Source organism: Anastrepha ludens, chromosome 6 (genome assembly GCF_028408465.1).
Source record: "Anastrepha ludens isolate Willacy chromosome 6, idAnaLude1.1, whole genome shotgun sequence".
Lineage (NCBI taxonomy): Eukaryota > Metazoa > Arthropoda > Insecta > Diptera > Tephritidae > Anastrepha > Anastrepha ludens.
This window is the reverse complement of record NC_071502.1, coordinates 68,041,235-68,063,309: the sequence shown is the minus strand read 5'-3', so window position 1 is coordinate 68,063,309 and position 22,075 is coordinate 68,041,235. Positions and strand designations below refer to the sequence as shown.

The following is a 22,075-nucleotide window of genomic DNA, read 5'->3' as shown; positions in this document are numbered from 1 at the left end:
TTTGGGGCTACAAGTTGGTCTCTACGGAGCTAGAATTCAGAAACGATTAAGACACTTAAACACAATATATTTTGGCATTGCTGGAAAAGGAGCCAAAACTATCAGAAATATTGGGTTGGTAGAATGGGCAACCACAAGGTTTGCCGACAAAGCCCTTTCAATTATGTTAATGAGAAGCTATATTTTTCGAATAAAGTAAAAACTAGTGAAACGCTATTTATGGCCTTTTAAAAACAAACTTTTAGCTTAAGTTATTTTGATGTCAAGTATGAATTCCTCAACCATATTTTCCATAGATATGTGATACAAGTTTGGTATTTGGATATTCGGTACATACGTATGCATGTATGTAAATATATGTATCTGTAATGTATGCAGTATATCAATATTTACTGGTACGTAAATATAAGCACGCGTGTATGCTTAAATGTTGTACAAGTTATTTGCATTGACGTCAACTTCATATGACTGCCATGACTTGTTTAGTTGGTATTATGAAATCGAATCCGAAAACCAGTCTAGCAAGTACTTAAAATTTACTAACAGATGTTTTTTTGCTTTCAAAAAAGCAGAATAAACTAATTCGAATGTATAACATAAGAGCACAATTGTATACGTGTATAAATACACAATATGCACATAATTAGCATTAAAAATTAATTAATAAATAATATCTATAGCGAAATATGAAAAGTGTCTAGAAGCAAGGCTCCAAATTCAATTTGGCTTATTAGGAAACTCGGGGAAATTAGGGATTATAGCTAGAAGTATACGCCTCTGAAATAATTGTGCGAATCAGAAGATACTGGTTTTGATGAGGCATTAGCATTATGTCATATGAATATAGATATGGGTATGTCTACCTAGGAGAGCGCACAGTGCGGCCGATTCCCGAAAAGCTGGCCAAAACTCAAAAAATTTAGTAATTAATTCAAAATTTCTTACTCGGGGGTTGTCGGGGTCGCTGATTACGAATTTGATCTTAAAATTTTGAAAATCCCCCCCTTCCACCCCTATTGGCCACCCCGTCACGTGAAATAGCGTATATTCTAGAACATAATCAAGATGCATGTTAATTTATATGTTTTCGGGGTCGCTGATTACGAATTTGATCTTAAAATTTTGAAAATCCATCCCCTTCCACCCCTATTGGCCACCCCCTCACGTGAAATAGCGTATATTCAAGAACATAATCAAGATGCATGTAAATTTATATGTTTTCGGGGACGCAAGGTAGCAAGTGGTAGCAGCTGAATTTTGTTTTATTCAGTAACCATTACTTTTTTGAGTAACCTTTAATAGGTTTCAAAGCAGCATATGACGGCGTTGTATTACTATACAGTTTGAAAACTCAAATTTTATAAAAAAAATTGCAAAAAATGTATCTACGTATTGCTGCAGCTAAAAATTTTGTGTCGAGGTATTGATATGTACTAAAGATTTCTCGTATTTTACTAACCTTCCGAAGATGATTCCATTTGGTTTTGTTCAATTTACTCCATTACAAAATCTTTCAAATGTGTACAACTTTCACTATTCATCGACAGTAATACGATGCTCAAACGAAGGCCACGTTGCGACTGAAAATACAGAGGATACTTAGGGTACAGGACGTTGCTATGAACGGTTTTCACTACTCAAGGCATTACTGTAGCCAACTCAAAGACAAAAAAACTCTATCTAGAAACTTTTTTTTTCGACTTCTGGCCAGCTTTTTGGGAATCGGCCGCACTGTGGAGCGCGGTGTTACGCGAAGGTGAGATTCCCTTAGGGGCCTCATCATAATTAATGAATGGTGGCGGGAGACAATTATATCTTATCTGGTAGGCCGCAAACTTTTGGCAAAATAAATTTTTATTTGGGCTAACCAAAAAATCAACAACAAACAAATTGTTGCATTTACTGCATTGAATTTTGGTATTCGAACAATGTTCGTTTGGTCCAGAAATATAAAGCATTGGAAACAATTAAATATAAGCTCTTCCCCTCAATTCCCAAACACATAAGTAAGCAGTCATGATTGGTTTTAGATGAGCGAATATCGCGGGAAAATGATTACAAAGTATGATGACCAAAAGTATCGGAGCTGATCAAAAATTCGTCCACATATGATCACGTTCATTAGAAGTATATATATGTATATATCTGCAAACTTGTGCATACATTTCTATTTCCATAAATTAGCTTACTAGAAATTACCATTCTTCAAATGCTCATATTCAACACCTTTTCCTTCTAGACTTTATATTCTAGTTAGAATCAGTTAGTATGATCATCATCGAAATATTTGTAAAAACTATTACACTCATTGTGCCTTTGCTTGCTTTTAAATTCACCAGTTCTATCTTTTACGATTATTAAATCATAATTAATTCTCTCAAAACTCACACAGTCTCTTTCATTTATTGAAAGCTAATAAAATCTGGTCGAATTAGCATAGTGATCAAGTTTGCTTAGAGTCGAATTATACCGCAGCAGAATTTAATCACTTCGAGCTTATTTTGTTGCAGAAAACATATTAATTTTCTTGGTAGAGGTTAAATAAAGGTGGTTTCTTCCATTTCACAATTCATTTTGACTTTTTTGTTTTTATTAATGGAATATTTCTCAGTTCCTTAGAAATAAGAAATTGTAATCACAATGAAAGGGGTCTTTCAAAAGACGCGCCGAGATGTTGTTTGAAAATAAAGTATGTAAAATTTTAGATTATTTTAGGTTTCACTATTTTTACTCAAAATATGGCTCTTAACAATTATATGTGAAAATTGCCAAACAGTTGATTCACGAATGCCTAATTGAAGTTTGTTCAGAAACACTTTGCGCTACAGCAGCAATATTCTTAACAGATCGTCCAGTTTTTGGTCTGCTAGACTAGTCCTCTTTCTATCCTCTACAGAACCAGTTTCCTGAAAATTTTCACCAACGCTTGAATTTTCGACTCATTCGAACGATTATTTTCACCAAAAACCCGAAATTTTGCGATTTGTTGTTCTTAAAGACCTACCAGTTTCATAAAAATTTTCAATAATTTTAATTTTAATTTAATAATTTTTCTACTTGACAATTGCGAAAGGGTGACATACAAACGCATCGCCTAGGAATTATTTACTACTGATATCTGGGCCTCACTTTTGAAAGACCCTTTATGTGTAAATAACTTCTTTGACAACTGAAGTGAAAACTGGTGAACCCTAGGTATTTACATTTTTTTTAATAGTTTTTTTAATTACATATTCATAAACTCGAGTCGATCGGAGTAAAATTGACGAAGTTATGAGTATTGAACGTCTGTTGCTCCAGACCGAGTTTCTATACGTGCTAGACATTAAAGAGTTTCTTGAAAATCTACTGAACCAACCGTTTTGATATTTTAGACAGTGTTTCTGCACATAATTCACTAAGTGGTTTTTCGATTGTATACTAATTATTAGGCTTACATTAACAAATCAGCCTCTTTATTTTTAGCGTAAATCAGTTTATTTGTTTCAGGTGATTAAAATAAGGATTAAAAGGGGATAAATCTATCCACACAGATACACCTCATGAAGCGTACCTAATGAACCGTATTTCAGATGATCCAGTTGCGAGTTATGATGTGCACGGCAAGACAGCTTTTATTTCGAGACGCCTGCAAAGATTCGCTGTCTCTTGCTGAATTTTTAATATACATAGGTATATGTACTGATTATATTGTTCAAATGTTGCTTTATTATATAGAAATTTGCTCTATAAACTAACACTATCCGCATGGAAGCACAAAAATCCCAAAAGCATACATTTTCAAATAATCTTATTTTCTCAACCAGTGAAAAGCTAACATAAAAATCGGCTATGTTTTTAATTGTTTTTAATTGCGTTTTGTGTTCTGTAGTTTTTTTTTTGTTTCTTGGTTATTTCATTTGTATTTTAATTGAATATATTTTAAATTGAATTCTAATGTTTTTAGAAAAGCAGTCCAAAATGTAATATGTTTGAACACATTCTTTTTTCACGCATTCTAGCTGATGAAAAAAAAAAAAAAAAGATCTGAGCTATATTTTGTGAAGTAAACTATATTCTATGCATGTTTACAATAAATTAATATTTCGTGTTCAGACTGCGAGAAAAAAATATGGACGCGGTTTCTTAGCGACTTCAAATTTATACTTTAATATTCCAAAACTCAATGGGCTTAAAATTTGCACGCTCGAATTTTTTTTTAAATTCTATTTAAAACTTAGATTTGTACAATTTTTGATAGAGAATAAATTATATTTGCATTTAAAAAATTAAATAAGAAGCGAATAAATTATCAAATTATCATAAAATTTAAAAGTATATCTTAAGGGTTGTAAGAATTTCAGAAGTATTTTTGGAGCATATGCCATATTTAGGATTTAATGGAATATTTTAAGCGGTCAAAATAGATTTTTAGGTGGCTCTGGTTATCGGTTAATTGAGAAAACTTAAAACATGCTATTTGCTACCAACGTGTTGAATAATCGATGTATTTTTAAAAACTTTCGTGAATCACGCTTTTTAAAAAAATATACAATGTAGTTCAAAAATATCTTCAAAATAGCTTCTTCCACTTACCGCATTCCATCAAAACCATCATCGGAGCCATTTATGGTGAGCACTGGTGCTCTCGCGTACGCTTTCGCCACACGACGATTGCGTTCGAAGACAATTACTTTGGCCCAAATCTCATCATCGATTTGTGTCCATTTGTCTAGAACTTCTTGTATATGCTCCTGAAAAGGTGAAGAAGAATTTAAAATTAAAAAATTTAATAACAATAGTCAAACTTAACCAACCAACATAAAATAAGGGGCTAACAACCGCTAAGGAGAAAAAAATCATATCTCAACAGTTTGTATAATCTATCGCGTTCAATCATGCAAAAAAGAAACGCACTTTCATTTTCAATTGCCTGCTGTAGTCAAAAACCATAAGAAATACAAAAACAGAAGATAGAAAAATAAACTTCACCAGTCCAGTGCCAACGCGGGCTAGATGTAAAGCAACAAAGCCACTCCTTAGGCTGGAATACTGAACATTGCGTTTACAGCGCTTGGCCGCTCTTCACTGTTGTTGTTGTTTTCGTTTTTGTTGTTGCAGTGAACGGCCTTGTGTGGAAGTTAACTTTTACTCAGGCACACAAAAAAATCTAGTTCGTTTAAATTGTAGCATAACGACTACATTAACAACAAAAAAGTGCCGCTGTCTGCAGTCGTCGTCGCAAACGAGATCAAACGCCATTGCATGCCAAAATGCTCCAACTTGCACTATTTTGCCATTTTATTTTTTATGTTGGCACTTTGCATGTTTTTTTGGTTTGTTTTATGTATTCGCTTGTGCTGTCGTTATTACCAACTGATAATCGTCCACCAGCCCATTCGTTTGGCTTAGCTGAGGCAGCGCCTACAGCTGTTCAATGTTTGCAACACTATTCCTGCTGTTGTTATGATATTTGCTGTTGTTGTTGTCGTCGTCTTGCTGCACAATTCACTTTGCGTATCTGGAAAATTTTCTTTTATTTTATTTTCGCAACGATTGCAGCAGCAGCCGGTAACGGCATTAGTTTCAACAATATTTTAAGTGGAAAAATAAAAAATATATGTAGGATACACTATGCATGTATGTGTGCACACAGGGGTATGTATTTGCAGCAGCAAAATACGAACATTCATTTTAGCTCTTGGTGTTTGCGCTTGCGTCATGCTCAGCTGCACTGATTTCATTTCAGTTCCATTTCTTTTTTCTCTTGTTACCTTTTTCTCTTAGTAGAGTCGATCAGGTTGAACTGTTTTTCTTTTTGTTTCTGTTTCTGTTTTCGTTTTGAATTTTCAATTATTTCTGTTTCGCTAATTCTTTGTTGTTATTAGTTATCGACTACGAAATGCTATATAAGTAATTGGAACTAATTTTCACTATTCGATATGTAAAATTTTCAACTGTTAAGTGACTTATCTTCTAGAGCTTCTCTGCCTAAAACGGATGACTTAAGCACCGAACCTTAATAGTGTCGTTTATCCAATTGCGAATAAATTTGTTTGGGCTATTGTGAGAATGTTCGCGAGGGTTTGTGAGTCTGTATTTCGCTCCAAGGTGGATTTATATGGATGGAGTCGAGAGCTACTCAGATATTACTAATTTCAACAATATTCTTGCTTTGAAAATATATGTAAAATTATAATACGAGTGCTTTTGCATATTTTAACTATTTATTCATCACAATTTAAATTCCATACTACATTTAAGTGCAAAAGATTATAGGGAAATTCGCCTACTTCACCACTATTGACAAATCTACTTCTAGCAGCCTCACCTGCGCTACAAGCGGCAAGTGGATAAAAACTACACCTAGGCTTAGCCTCGTGAATGAGAAGAAACTGTGAAGCCTTCTCCAGTTAGTTAAAAAAATAAAAAATGCACTGCCTCCACAAATAAATAATAAACCTAGAAACCGAATAAAAAGCCAAATAAAAAATGTTAGCGCAGAATGTTTAACAGAGTCTGATTTACGTTGGTGATGACTTGTCTCACATTTGTGCACTTTTTGTTCACCTCGGTCTGCATTTACCATAGTTCCACTTTAGCAAAGCACCAAATGAAGCATATCTGAGCAAGAAGATTTTCTAGGTGCAGCAGGCGCATGCTTTTTGCGAACGCGCCTAGAAACATATTACGCGAGCACATTTTTGGCAGAAATATTTGCCATTAATTTTTCTTGATTTTATTACACTAGCAGTAGCGCGCAAGAGTAATACAATTTTTTTCACATAATGGTTGCTTGGAATAGACTTAGGCAATTGATGCACACATAAACTTATGTAGTACATAAATATAGAAAAATGTTCAGAGTGTTGAGAATAATCCATTTAGCCAGATCAAAAGCCGTAGGAAAAATAATATTAATTGGCGCGTACCCTTTTGTTAGGTGTTTGGCCGAGCTCCTCCTCTTATTTGTGGCTTGCGTCTTGATGTTTTCCACACATGGAGGGACCTACTGTTTTAAGTTGACTCCGAGCAGCAAATGGTTTTTTACGAGGGTCTTTTTCATGACAGATTACACCCGGAGGTTTGCCATTGCTTGCAATTTGCTGTAATTTTGCTGTTTTATGCACAGAGATTCGAATCTACTCACTCACGAATGATTGACTCCTTGGTACAAATTAGAGTTGTAAATTTCCGAATTTTACTGATCTCGAAATTTCCGGGATCTTATTTTGTTACCCCAGAATCCCGAAAATGACCCGAAATCAAGCGAAGTATAATTTTTTTTGTATTTCATTCAGGTATGTGCTGCAAATCTTTTTCGCATGAAATTGTCATGTACTGAATTTCAGCGTGCGAAATCGCCATTTTTTCCCAATTTTGAAATCGTGAAGAACTTATTACGTGAAACTAGTATTGCAGAAAACATTTGAATTCCTAATATTTGGCGCCGCCGTTTTTTAGCACACTTGATTAGGACGGAAGTTTGCTTGGACCTAGCGGGTACCGCTGGAGATATTTACAAAACTCATATTATGTTAGTAGTTCGACTTATTTAGTTAATACTTGTAACTTGTACTTAACTATCTGAAAAGAAATTTATTTGAAAAAACCCACTATGGGACGCTGTGGCCAATGCACTGGCTTTACTCGGAATATCGCTTAACTGTTAGAATTTAGTGGATTTTAAATGAAAGTGGTTTGGGTCAAAATGTTCCGGAGAAGTCACTAATCGCATCGTTCTCGAAATAAGGGTTTTCTTCACCTCACATCAGCGACGTCTAGCGGGGAAAAATATATATTTGTTTTCTTTTCTTTATCTTTGACGCAGTAGAAGCATAGTTCAATACTATTGTGAAACATATCAGAAAATACCCGGCGTTAGTCCATATGGATAATATCCACATACAGCAGCGGGCACTGAAATACGCACATTCAAAAATCCATAAAAATTGTATTTTTGACACCTGAATTTATGTCGATATTTATTTTAGGAATGAATATATATACGTACATATGCTTTGGCTGTTTTGGTATAAAATTGCAAAAAAATATAAATAATTTATTTATTAAGTGAGTTCTGAAGATTTTGAATGTACTCAATTAGAGTATTTTTTGAAACAATATTTTTTTTCTGCTTGGAAGTTGAATTTACTTTGAAAAAAATTTATAACTTGACTAAACCTAACTTTACCACTAATTTCGCGAAATCTGTAGTTTTACGACGTAAATTTAAAATTTTAGTTTGATCACGTTCTGGATTCCTATTAGATTTTGTAAAAATTCAACTGTAATTGGCTGCTGCAGCAGTGTTCGGTTTTCAGTGTCCGCTACTGTATGTTTTTGTTCCAGAAAATTCCATCGCATTTTGTTGCCTGATAATAACTTTAAAGTGTTACACCGGCAGTCATGAACACTTTTGTACTGTTTCTGTCCATACACTTCATACAATATCTACAATATCTAGGTTTATTCCACAGTTAAGGCTTGTAAGCTGTTGCCAAGTTGCTAGCATTGTACAACAACCAATCCGCTTTAATATCATAATTCAGCAGTTAAATAGTATAATTGATCTGAGCTCATAAACATAAGTATCAGTAGCTGTAGCGGGCTCCTGGCTTGTAAGTCTGGCTAATATGTACATACATACATACATATGCAATATAAGTACCGCCATCGTTCTCAGCAATCATCAGCGCCAGCGTAGCACTTGCTCTGCTCGCCTTTACTATTTGATTATCTACATATTCATTTGGCAGTTTGAACGTTTTTATTTTGTTTCTCATACTCTACTACCCTCCTTGCCTCATTGGTGTTGTATCGGTATTTTTTGTGGCATAGCAACATTCGTTGTTAAGTTATGAGGAATGCTAATAAATCAACTGAAAAAACTTGTTAACCTTTTCAAATAATTTTGTATCAACAGAAGTAGAGAAAAAAATATGCTTAATGTGGTTGCTTATAATATTAAACGAATTATTTTTTTTAATAAAAATTTAGATTTTTCAATTTTTTTTTCTTTTCGTTTTGTCTATTAGACATAAAGACATGGATTAAATTTCATTTTATTAGAAAAAATCTTACTGTGCGACGCAACTAAACAAGTGTTGTTGCTCGTGTAAGCACAGGTCGCCACCAACATTCACATCAACACCAAACATTAAAGAAATAATAATCTTGCAATCTGCTACTGCTATTGTTTTTGTTTTTGCTTTGGGTTCAGCTATTTGTTAGCGAAACTTGAAATCGAAAACAAAACCACTTTTGATTTTTATGAACTGAAGATGAGCCATGAGCCAGCAACAGCGTTTCTAGTAAAGTAAAGCCCAACCAAGCGATTTTGAGCTGCAGCTAGCCGCCTTCGAAGAGCCTTCTATGGAAATATGCCGTTTTTCTTGTTATGACCGCTTTTTTCTCGAATGTTTTTTTTGTTTTGTGGTTTTTAACTTCTTATTGTTGTGATTCTGTAAGCTGTTGTTATTCTTATTAGTTTGTTGTGTTCATTGTAAAAGCAGCAGCAGGTTTCTGCGGATTTTCATTTTCGTTTGACGCTGCCTTTTTTACTCATAACATTTGCTTCGCGCTGAAAGCAACAGTAAAACTTGTACTATAAAAATATAAGTGCTTTTTTCGTGCACTGGTATGTGTTTGTACTATATATAGAGGTATGTATGCGCTTCTGTACACACTTCTTATGTAGCTGTTGATTTGGTTGTTGTGAGTCTTTTGCTGCTTCTTGGTTTTCTACTGCCCGCTTTAGGCCTGCTTAAAAATTTCAATTTCGATTTCATTTTTCATTTTTTCTGCTTGAACGCCTGAACCTGCTGACCTTCTTTTCCAGTATTTTTACTTACTTAGTAGTTGAGTTAAATATTTTGTTTCTGTTTTGCAGTTTAAGCGCTTGTTTGTCCTCTTGAGTGTCTTAACCGCACTTCCGTTGCCCTCAACAACAGTAATCATTTGGGTATTATTTTTGGCTTTTGTTTGGTTTTTTTTTCTACTTAGTAACTACATATTAAGTACAAGCTGCGCATAAACAATTTTATATGTAGTATTTGGATGTACTTCGTGGCTTTCAGTTCTTTAATTGTCTGCATGCTGTTAGTGTAGAAATCAATTTGGCGCCTGTTGAGCGGTTCCATCGATGACATTTATTGTCATGTTGCCTTCAACACCGCTGTTGTTTGTTTATTTTATTTTTGCTTTTATGCAAATTCTAGTTTTAAACTAATCCTAACTTTATGCCATTCGCACTGTGGCTCGTCTCATATTGCATTTAATTTTTTGCTTTTTTGCCATTCTTCATTTGTTGCTAATGATGCTGTTTTCTTAAAATTCGCTGTAAGCTGTTGCAATAAGTGTCTAAGTAATTTTCATTTGTAATATATAACTGTTTTATGACTGCATTTTATGTTTTTTAATTTTTTTAAGTATTTGTAGGCGATAGCTTTTGAATTTAAGCTTTTGAAACGGGTAAATAGAGAATACGCAAGTCAGATATGGTAATGTGAATGTCTCCAAAACATCCCTACACTTAGATAAAAAAGAAGGCGAGCAGAAATGTGCTTAGCTTGAACCAACGACGATTTTATAGCTCCTACAACTTCATTAGTGACTCTAGCATGGTGTCTTCGCAGACAATCCCTCGCCAAAGCTCCCACGACATATGGTTTGTTTATTTTCAAGTAGTGCAAGCTTTATGGCTGTTGGAAAAGTTATTGAAAAAACGACCTAGATTTCTGAAATTTTTAAAATTAAATTATTAAGATCCCTACTGAAATGAAATTTGTATGTATCTGTGATCCACCAAAATAATGAGGCAGAATCTGTGCTATATAAGTAGATAGAGCCCGGCGAAGGCTTTCGCAACTCTAGAATTCACCCTCTAACAATACACTGCAACTTTGCTTTGAATTCGCGTACATCTCTTCCAAAAAGCTTTTGCTGTTCAAAAAGTTCACAAAATGTATGTGTGAAAGAAGGGAGAGTGCACTTTTTTTAATCAGCGCTATTTGGCGATCCAATAAGAATCCATTTTCAGTTGAATGAGGTATCGCTAGATAAACGAGTACGTTTGTAGAATAGTGTGGTTCAGAAAGGAGCAACCCCGAGAAAATAGTAAGTATACTTTGTTAAAGCACTGAGTACTTTTTATGCTCGAATCCTTCTCGCACGTATTCAGATGGGTACCGAGAATTCGTACTTGATTTTCGTTCATAATTTTGGTTTTAAAATTGCATGAATCATAATGCAGTGGTTAGGCAGTACTTGTACATCGGAGCTAGAAAAACGATTTGGCCAATTATAGTTTTGTAAAACCATTGATATTGTTATAACTTTAAACCATATATCGAAACATGTTCCCTTCAGGGTTCCCGTTGTTCATTGAAAAGCATTCCAAATGATTAAAAAGATTGCTACACGACTAAAAAAAAAACAAAAAACATCTTGACGAATTCTCGTGATATATCTTATTGAAGCAGCAATTTCAGTCTTTAAGAGTAACCTACCAGAAAAATATAAGATCTTAAGCGCATGTTTTTATATTTAAAAGCATATAGCAAAGCAAAGAGTCCTAAGAATTTTAGAATGCGTAATTATCGAGTACTTTTCTCCGATTTTTTTGTAGCATCCATAATTATTTTTGAGACTTTCAATGAATACATATATAGAGTAAGTGTACATATCGGAACAGCACTACTGAAGGAAAACTATTTATAAAATTTAGTTTAATTAATGGTTGAGTGCCACACTAAGCAATGAAACAAATCACACATACTTCTTAAAGAAATGCCGTCTGTTTACGTGAATTCTTGCCCAGGAAATAAATGATCTATCTTATATTCAAATGAATACAATTACCGGTCAGATCTGCTGATTGAGATCACGTCTTCAAATGCGAAAAATTTGTTCAAGAAGGAGTATGTTTGAAGAAGAAGAATATGTCGCAAACGTCTTCTCTGACCATCTTGATATGAGGGAACAGGAACTGAAATAATTTTTAGACCGAAATGTTACTGAAGTCAAAATATGCGCAGTGACATAAAAAAAGGTGGAGGCTAACCTAAGAAATTTAAGGGGCCATATTATACTGGAAAGATGGTGGTCAATTTTAGGCTAGATGTTTAGAAACCCCTTATGGAAGGGGTATTCTTCTGTTGTACCATGAATCAACCGTCCACAAGGCTCACGTTGGGAGGGTTGCCGCAGCTAAATGTGACTTTGAAGCACTTAACCATCATTCCTATAGTTGAGATTTAGCTGCCTAATAGTATTATTTATTTGCAAAACAGTAAAAAAGCTTCAAATCAAAAATTTACTGCTTATGATGAATTGAAGTCGGCTGTATTTTTAAATTAAAGTCTATGATTAACCATTCCTCATTCCACTACCATTTTGACCTCCCTTTGTAGTTAATATATAATGATGTGGCCCTCTTTAAGGTAGTCTAGAAACTACTTTTAAACTTTATTTCGGAGCTTCCGCTTACAATTGGCATTATAACTTTCAGGACCCTTCAGGGAATAGTGGAACCGGGACGATGTAAGTCCGGGTGAGTCCATCCTTGCATTTATCTGGGAATCTCTTTTAATATTCTGCTTCTCGATTACTACGGTGTCTTTCAGGCTGAACTGATGGCAATAAGAAAAATTGTGACACTGGTGAATGTGATGCCATACCTGAAGATGATATCTACATTTTCACTGATATTCAGTCGGCGATAAAATCCGACATGGTAACATGGATTTCTGGCCATTGCGATATTGAGGGGATCTAATTGCAAGGCCAATTAACTATCAAGACTTGACATCAAGTTGACTGAAGACAACTACATAGGTAAGCTATTCACTTTTGAGAGAATTATAAGAGCAGCAAATGAAAGTAAAGAATCGGCGGACAATTGTGACCGACTCGCAAAGCTAAACGCACAGAATCTCTGCTAAGCCCATTTGGAAGATCTCAGTACTGTAGAAATCAGTGATCTTTTAAAATTTTTGAAAAGTTCACACTGATTTTATAGAGATATGGAGAAGTTCCCCACGGAGCATCACAACGGCCTATGGGCCTGCTTGTGTCCCATAGCAATCTTATATTTATGTGAATATTTGGTGAAGTAGTTTTATAGGTAAATATAATCAAACAATGTTGTTTAGTTGCTAGTATTTCTTCATAGTTTGCTCATTTCCCTGGAAGAAATGTGTGAATATTTTAATCTTTAAATAATAACTATGCTATGCACTGAAATGAGTGTTTTGAAAACTTTCATAATATCTGAGAACCGCATTTTTCCCAAAAAAATAAAATAAAATAAAATAAAATAACTTACATCCGGTGCGTGTTAATAAAATTAGACATTTGCATCGGTCGAGGTGGCTTAAGTCTAATTTTAATATTCTGCACTTTCAAACAATCAAACATGATTCGTTTAAGGGGTAAATAAAATTATGTAAAATAGAAAGTTGCACTAAGTCAAAAAATCTGTAAGCTTTTCACTTCCCTATAGATTACCTTGATTAACTAGATCACAGGGACTTATTAATAAGTATTGAAAATTTATTTGTTATTTAACGATTTGTGGGACATTGCTTGTAATTGAATGTACGCACTGTACAACGCGTTGATACAACAATCGCAGCGTGTGTGCTGGTCGTAGGGATTGTTGATACAAAAAGGCAGCGTGTATACGTTGCTTTAGTATTTTTGTTCCTCGCGTTCGTGCAGGTTGATAGAATTAGTGGAAGTTTGATTGTGTTCGATAGCAGTTGGTTGTTTGGTTGGTGCTATTTATCGTTCACAGCTAAAAGAGACATTTCTATCATTTTATTAATATTTGATTGTGTAATAAATATTTGCATGTACATACACTTAAAATTTGCCTATAATTGTAAATAAAAATATTCATTGGAAAAATCCAAAGATATTTTATGAAAATAAAGTTCATACTACCACATGTTTTCTTTCATATAAAAAAATTCCGAGCAAAGTCAATATCTCAAAAAGCATATTCCCGCATATTTCCAGACACAAATTGAAAAACATTAATTAGCTTACACGCCATTTACATAATATCAGCTTAACTCTCCCTTTTATATTTTTAGCAAGTTTTTATTTTTATTGTCTTTTTAACCCTGACTACATTTTTTGCACGTAATACCTGGTCGCTCATTTTTCTTTATAAATTGAAATAAAATCAAAAGAAACGAACAAAGAAAAAAAGAAAACAAATCAAACATGCAAACAAGTTTTGAACGTTCACGCTTCTACGGAGTGACATTCTTGTAGAATTTTTAGACGTTCAATTTCATTAAATGTTCCCTTCATTTCATCACCTGCTGTTGCCCTCACCTCCATGCAATTCAAATAGGAACTTGTTTGTGAAACTTGTTGTGGTAACGGGCACTTATTTGTACTGTATTAATGATTCCGAAAAAAATCACCTAGTATTTACCGTTATGCATCTATTATACTAAATTTAGCATGTAGATAAAGGTTGCTTAGAGTTTAAGCGCATATGCAATAGGTGATGATAGATGGAATTTTGCATATAGCAGTAAATATTAAGAATTGCAAAGAGGAAAGCAGAACTTGGAGAAGCACGAGAATCGAAAGTAATTTGAAATCTATATCGCAAATTTAGTGTAGTAATTAAAAAAAAATTGTATTTGTACTTATAATCTAAGCTTAAGTGTTAGCCGCTTTGGCTGTGTCTCCCCAATCACGATTTTCTTGAATTGCTTGTTTTTTGTTTGACCAAATTTGAAGACGCGTGACGGTCAGCAATTCCACTGGAAGAATTGAACCATCTTTTTTAAGGGATTGAAGAAGTTCAGTGAGCGTACTGGCGCACGACTTCCACATGGCCTTTGCGAATCTGCAGCTGTCCGTTAAGTGCCATGCCTTATCTGCTTGTTGGTGTAGTTGGTGGGACATTATAATTATCTGTTAGGCGCTTGGCACTTCAATACTTCAGTTAGGTTCAGCTGGTTTTCCAGCTCTTTCACTAACTTTTCTTTTACCTATGTTCGCGAGTCTAATAAAGGTGTATGATTCTAGGCATAACCAACTAACCGTTTTTGGGTTAACAATCAGCAAGAAAACCCAGAATCCGGGCAAGTATCCAGACAAGAACGTGGCATATCAGTGATGAAATAGGGAGAGTTGTAGAATATTGGATCAACTTCTGTTTTGTTCGTAAATGTCACAACGTTTTTTTAAAGTGGTTTGAAGGCTTCCTAATTTGAAATAATATCGTATAAAGTTACACTTGACATTAATATTGTCTTCAAGGGTCTCTAATAAAATTTAATATCTTATATTTTTGTGGAATACTTGACCCCAATATTCCTTACACGTGTGGATCTTTTTGAGCATTATTTTTAACAATCTGAAAAATATGAAGTTTGTTGCGTGGGTTCACTACTAACTAAAGAGCTGACATACATACTCATATAGTTACAAAGATGTTTCAAACATGCTAAAATGTATCGTTATCATAGGAAGCTCAGAAGTTGTATTGGTAAAGTGAGTAAGAAATAGAATAAACAAAAATAAATAAATTAAGTGTTCAGCTTATTTAGTTTCAAAATGCATATTTCATCCACACAATGGCTTTCGAGTTCGCCAGACGCAAATTCGATGGAATATTCCATCTGGTCCATTTTGGAGAGCAAGGTGAGGACTAAAAAATATGCCAGTGTGGATGCGCTGAAAAAAGCGATTATACGAGAATGGACCAAAATACCTCAAGATCTCATTCGTACAGCATGCAACTCAGTTTTTTACCGTTTGAAAGCTATGGTCAAGGCAGAAGGTGGTCATATCGAGCTAAAGTGAATATATGTTAAAATTGTAATCAATTTTGAACAAGTTTGTTTTTGAAATCAATAAAAACTAATTTCACACAAAAAAGTTATGGTGTTTTGAATAGGTAACACTTCATATCGTTCAGTATATAGACTGTGTATAAGACTGGTTCGAGTTTAAATCTTACATTGCTCCATTTCCCAGTGAATTAGTCTTCGTGACGTTTATACTTAGTTTTCTAATTAACTCAGGATAACCCAGGCATTAACCCTTTCATTACTGTTCTATAAGCAGCTAGTTTAAACTGATTTTTGTATTCGCAACAATTTCGCCTTCCCCTCATAAAGTAGGCATCAGGTAAATGGTAAGTTTTCTGACATGTCACTATTACTTAAATTACCATCTCTCAAAAATTTACATTGGGAATGAATCTGCCTGGAGGATAATGAAACTAGAGAGTATATCTTTAGCAACTGTATTGGCTTGGTAAAGATACGACTGCACGACTTTCATCGAGATCAAACAAATCCGAAAGAAATTAAGAATATTCCTGTGGATGGTTTTCTTATTTAAATTAAATGTGAATTGTATTTTTGACAATTTTTGAAGTGAAAATGGCGAGTAAAATTTCAAGGCCATGCAACGTTTTGAGCATTTTCTTTCCGCGAGATAGAAAAAAGATATAACGTAGAGGAAAAGGAGAGAGAGAGCTATACATATATCTTAGATACACTTTAGCCTATTTCCTGAGTTTTCCTTGTGGTTTTCTAATTTCTAGTGAGAAATAACACTGCCTACTTTTTGGCGCTTGTTTATTTGTGCAAACTTGTAGGAAATATATTTCTAGTGCCTATTTTTTGGCGTTATATTTTCTTGGTGCCTACTGTTTGAGGTGTTTTTTTGGGTCTTTTTTTTGGTGCCTACTTTTTTGCGCTTATTTCCGTTTCCTGGCTAGTGCTTGTGCGTACTATAAAGAGCTATCCATTCCGGCGTCGGATTTATTGGTATTGCCTTGCGGTAATTTGTACCGTTGCTGCGGTCTTAGAATCGCGGCGGTTGCGCGGATGATAAACGCTCGGAGTAGTGCGCGTTGTTGTCATGGTTTGTATCCGGCGTTTACCTACCCCGGTCGACCCTTCTCCGTTTTTTGTAAATTTTGTCTATTTGTATTCTCTGCAAATGTTGCGAATTCATTTAGATATATATTCTTTCTCTCTCTCTCTCTCATTTTCTCTCGGGTCTCTCCCTCATTCTTTGTCTGCCTTGAAAGTTTCACTTCTGTTATGTGTACTACGCTACACGCACTTTGTTTTAATTTTCCATGTGACGTATGCTCCCAATGGTAGAGAAAGGGTTAGCGATTGAGTGAAGGGAGAGCTGAGTGTTGAAAGGTATATACCGTTTATTACGACGGAAACGCCTTCCGCTGTCTTCCGCTTTCATCACTTCAGCTTCTTAAGTAGTATAAGTATACAGCAGAGGTGCCATCACCCTAAATAGAATATCTCAATTTAAACACAATCTGTGAATCGAAAGTAATCAATCCGTAATTAAAACTTCTTTTATAACGGTTGAGCAATGACAATAAAAATGCAACAATGAAAACAAAAGTGGCATTCTTAAACCACCATTCTCCACTTCAGCGCCTGCTGCTGCCCAACGCCGGATAGCGCAGGCGCCTACACGAAATTTGAGCGGCCGCTAATGATGAGCAGATGCCATTAATATCTAATCAAATGCAATTAATTACAAATATTTACTACAATCATTTAGCTTTTTGTTTACTTTTGAATATTTGTGCTCAATCGGAATATGTATATATGTATGTAAACATGTATATGCAGCAACATATGTAAGTGTGTGGGCTTAACTTAAAGCACTGTAATTGACACCATTCGCGAGGTGAACGTGCAAGTGTGCACTTGTGTGCAGTTAGTTGTACTTGCTTGCATAAATTAAATGAAGTTTATATGAAATTTCGTTCGTTGCTGCCCCACGAGTCATCACTAGTCGCACAGCAGTCAAACGTTAGTATGCGACGTGTGGCATACCATATGTATGTGAGTGGCACGTGTAAATTTCAAATGTTGTTGCACTCAAATACCAGATTTTCTCACAATTAGCCAATAATTTTTTATTGCTGTTTTTAGTATATTTGCCTCTATTGCTGCATATACTCGTACACAATTATGCCACTCGTGATAGCTAAGTGCGTGCAAATGTTGAAATGTGAAAAGCACAACAGCCGCACAGAAATTTTATATGACGCGTGCAACTCGTACGCGATATTCAGTGAGGTGGGGTAGGGGTAACAGCAATTGTCATTTTTATAATGGCGCAGATATTTTATAGTTCATTGATTTTAAAAATTTGTTATAGCAAATGTTTTGTTTTAGATATCTTAAAATGTATATGTGAAAGTGAAATTGAAAGTTCAAGCAGAAATATTCACGTACTATTTTCCAATTTAATTATTTGAATTTTTAAGAGAAGTGAATAAAAAAGTGTCTAAGTTTAAACGAAATCATACGGTTGGACATACCTGGCGTATCAGTGAAATGTGACAGTCACTGTCTTATAAAGAGAAAAAATGTATTAATCGGGTTAATGCATGTACCAACTGTACGGATGTATAGAAATCAGAGGTTTTTTTATGTGAGGTATGCCTCATAATTTTTAAATCATTCTTTGATAAAACTAAATGCTATGCAGCTGTAAAGTTCGAGGTACTAGTTTTTGAATTAAATGCATATACCTGAAGGTGAGTGATGCCAAGTGCGCTGTCCAAACACTTTATATGCACACATTTTCTTCTTTGAGAACATTCCCTATACCAATTTTATTACAAATAGTATAATCTAGGTTGGTAATGTGAAATTTTATAGTTTTGTTTAATTTGAAGATTAATTTCGCCCTATTTAGGCATCAAGACCTATTTTGCTGAAGATAAGATATAAAATAAATTCTGTCAAGGAATCCACAAATTTAATTGGTGTCGATGAAGAACTTTCATGAACACACATATTTACTTGTCACCCTCTTTTTCCAAATCTTTTTTTTATCGCTTGAAGTTTAATTTTTTATTTATTTATTTATTTTTCAAGTTTTTGAATACAAGTATTCTTACACACCACCACCACTAAAGTAGTTTGGAAAAGATTTGACGTAAATAGTTAAGATTCCATAAACGGAAATTGAACAACTTTAGTTCTCGAATTGCTATAATATCATATAATTTGGTTTTAAATGAGTACCTTTATAGGGAAATTGAGCATGATTAGTGCCCTTTATTTATAATTTCTAAACCCACTTACCTTGAGCTAAGGGCAAGATCTGTACCAAGTTTAGTTCAGATATTAACCATTCGAGTTGATGTGGGTGCGGAGAGACAGTTGGATTAGCGGACGATTGATCTCGTAATTCTGAATACTTTCTTAACGCCAATGAAGTTCTCATATAGGATTAGACGAAAACCTTATAAATTCAATGTTTGTGCCAATCTTTCTATATATATAACTTTTCATTTAATCCCTTCGGTCCCGACTTTTTGCATTGACTGTAAATCCTTTATTCACTTGAAATCGTATTACCTATATTTATTCAAAATCTCTGCACAAAATTGGGAGTCGCCCGTATTTCTCCGAACTTCGAACAGATCTCTCTATCCGCAAACTAGAGTTTGAGGGCCGTGCTAGGGCAATCTTTCCAAATAGGCAGGATTAGATCGAGGGGAAAATCTGCACCGAAGCTTGTGCCTCTGTCTTCACTGACGGTTCCAAGATGGAATCGGGAGTCGGAGCAGGGTTTTCTCTAAATCAGCCAATTTATCTAACTCCTTTAAACTGCCGAACACTGCTAGTGCTTTTCAAGCAGAAGTCTTTGCGATCCTGCAGGCAGATGCAAAATGCTTAGGAAATGCGGGAGCGAGGGAGATATTAACATTTTCTCCGATAGTCAAGCCGCGATCAATGCTCTGACGACGCCATGGTGCAGAACCAAACTAGTAAACTGCTTTAAGGAGAAGATCAAATCTCTTAGGTGTGCAGGTAATATTTCTCTGATCTGGGTTCCAGGACATAGGAACATAGAAGAAAATGAAATGGCTGATGAGCTTGCCAGGAAGGGGACTGAATTGGCCTCAATATACGAAGGACTCAGAAAGTCCTTTGGACTCCTCGTCATTCAATTTCCAAACTCGTAGCTGTGTTTACCAGTCACTGGATGACTGGCACATACGCGGAAAAGCTAGGGTTAGCATATCACCCCCATTGCAGAAGCTGTGGGGCCCCTTCAGAGAAAGAGACTGTTGAGCACTTTCTCTGTAAATGTCCGGGTGTGGCAACTAGACGACTAAAGTCACTGGGTGCTCCTTTCTTCGACAGCCTGGGTCACTGCGCCATCCTAAATCCCATCAATCTTCTCCATTATATCAACAGCTCTGGCTGGTTGTAGATATCTACCTATTCGAGGTCTCATAATGGTATCAAAACGGCGCTTCAGTGCTACTTGAGGAGTGCCAGACTGCACTTCAACTATTTCACCTACATACCTATCTAGGGGTACAGCACACATTATTTCACTAAATGCTGACGTCAAGATTCGCCCTGTTAAATTTTTTCAAAGGAGCAATCTTTCAGTAAAGAATATATAGTATAGCCACATTTGGTAGTACTGATAGATCACACTACAAATAGGAGGGGGAGCTTAGTTTAAAATTATTTTTTTAATTTAATTTTTTTTTTTTTGAGAATTCGTTTATTTTTAGATTGACTTCCATAGTTGACATGGTGTGAGTAGCAGCAGCTTAATTTTTTTTTGGTGAGATAACAACGCACGCTATCCATTATTTTCGGCAGGTATTTATTATCACCATGAGAAGCAGGGAGTAAGTTAATCAAGCTGGAACTCTCAACACGAATAGAATCAGTCGAAACACACATAGATGCCAAGATAATTGTTGTTTATTGCTGATATCAATTGATGTTTCAGTCGGCTTCACAAGAGTAGGAGATTTTGTTTTTGTTGGAATACAAGATATTGGCTTGGCTCTACAACAGTGGGTGGAGGTTTTTATAAGTTCTTGAAACATTTATCGTGGACAAAAATCGGGATTTCATTGTGAGCATTTGCGATTATTTCCTAGAAAGTACTTTGAAAAAAATAGGAACGACATTTTGAATTATAAATATTTATGTTTATTTATCTGACTCAAAATTTCAGTGGCAACCCTCGTTATTCGCTGATTCACTCATTTATTTTATTTATTTATCACTATTTTTTCATCTTTTGTACGCAAATTTCTTGTCGTCACGAGTTTACTGTCTTTCCATAATTTTAAAGAGTTTATTTAGCTGCCACAAAATCAGTAAGAATTACAAAGATGACAGAAGATTTACCGGTATGTATTGCTGCAGCAACTATTACAATTTTTTTTTGGTTTTTCGTTTGGTAGTATTTTCCTATTGTGAGGCTTTGGCAGTTCCAAGTGATTTGACATTTTATGGCATAAAGGGAGTGGCACGAATCCAAAGTGGCCGCGAGTAGGACGATTTACTCGTAATAAAGTTTTGTTTTTTGTTTTTCTTAGTTGAAGTTAGGCATCCAAATTTGGTATGCGAAGCCATTTTTGGTGCTCTATTTGGTGTTTTATTTATTTATTTTTTGTCAACTATGTACTCGTGTATATGTATGTAGTATTTGAGAGTGAAAATATTTGAAGATACAAAATATTATATATTTATAAAATTGCAATATTTCCTCTCTTTCCTGGTTGGTTTTTGGCATAAAATAATCCTCTACTTGAGCAAATTCGCGCTGTAAAACGCGCTAATTTCCCAGAACCGAGCTGTTTCACGTTCGAACAAAACCGTAACTAATACGGCTGTTTAATGGCACAGCACCAATTACGATTTGTGTGCATACACATATACATATAAAAGTAAGCACCAACAAGCTTCACATTAGTTGTAGCAAATGTTGCAACTTTCGCTGGCTGTTGTTTGCAACACTTTTGCTCTCAGAAAAGCGCTAGCGTGACAAGTAGCAGCGGCAGAAAAAGTTTTGCTTTAACAACTGCACTGGACTACATTGCAAAGTACTTAGTTGTAAGAAGAGTTGAGGCTATAACAGAAAAAAGAAAAAAGCGAACAACAACAATAATTGTAGCCATTTACGCCACATTAGTCTCTAATTTCATGCGTTAAATCAGCTGCTGCCGTCACCAAACGACGCGTCCACTTGTTAGCGAACGTTTTCCCTGCTGCTGCTACTGCTTCCGTGTTTTTCATGCCAT

At 35.0% G+C, this 22,075-nt stretch overlaps 1 protein-coding gene across 6 annotated transcripts in view; it reads right to left on the bottom strand.

Annotated features, from left to right (window-relative positions):
• The window catches only part of LOC128865776 (uncharacterized), a 176,229-nt gene that overhangs the window by 63,119 nt on the left and 91,035 nt on the right, over window positions 1-22,075 (bottom strand). For all 6 annotated transcript variants that reach the window (XM_054106116.1, XM_054106117.1, XM_054106115.1 and 3 more), the window contains exon 4: window positions 4,576-4,733. In XM_054106116.1, coding sequence (XP_053962091.1) covers window positions 4,576-4,733 — 158 coding nt within the window. The remainder of the gene's footprint in view (window positions 1-4,575; window positions 4,734-22,075) is intronic.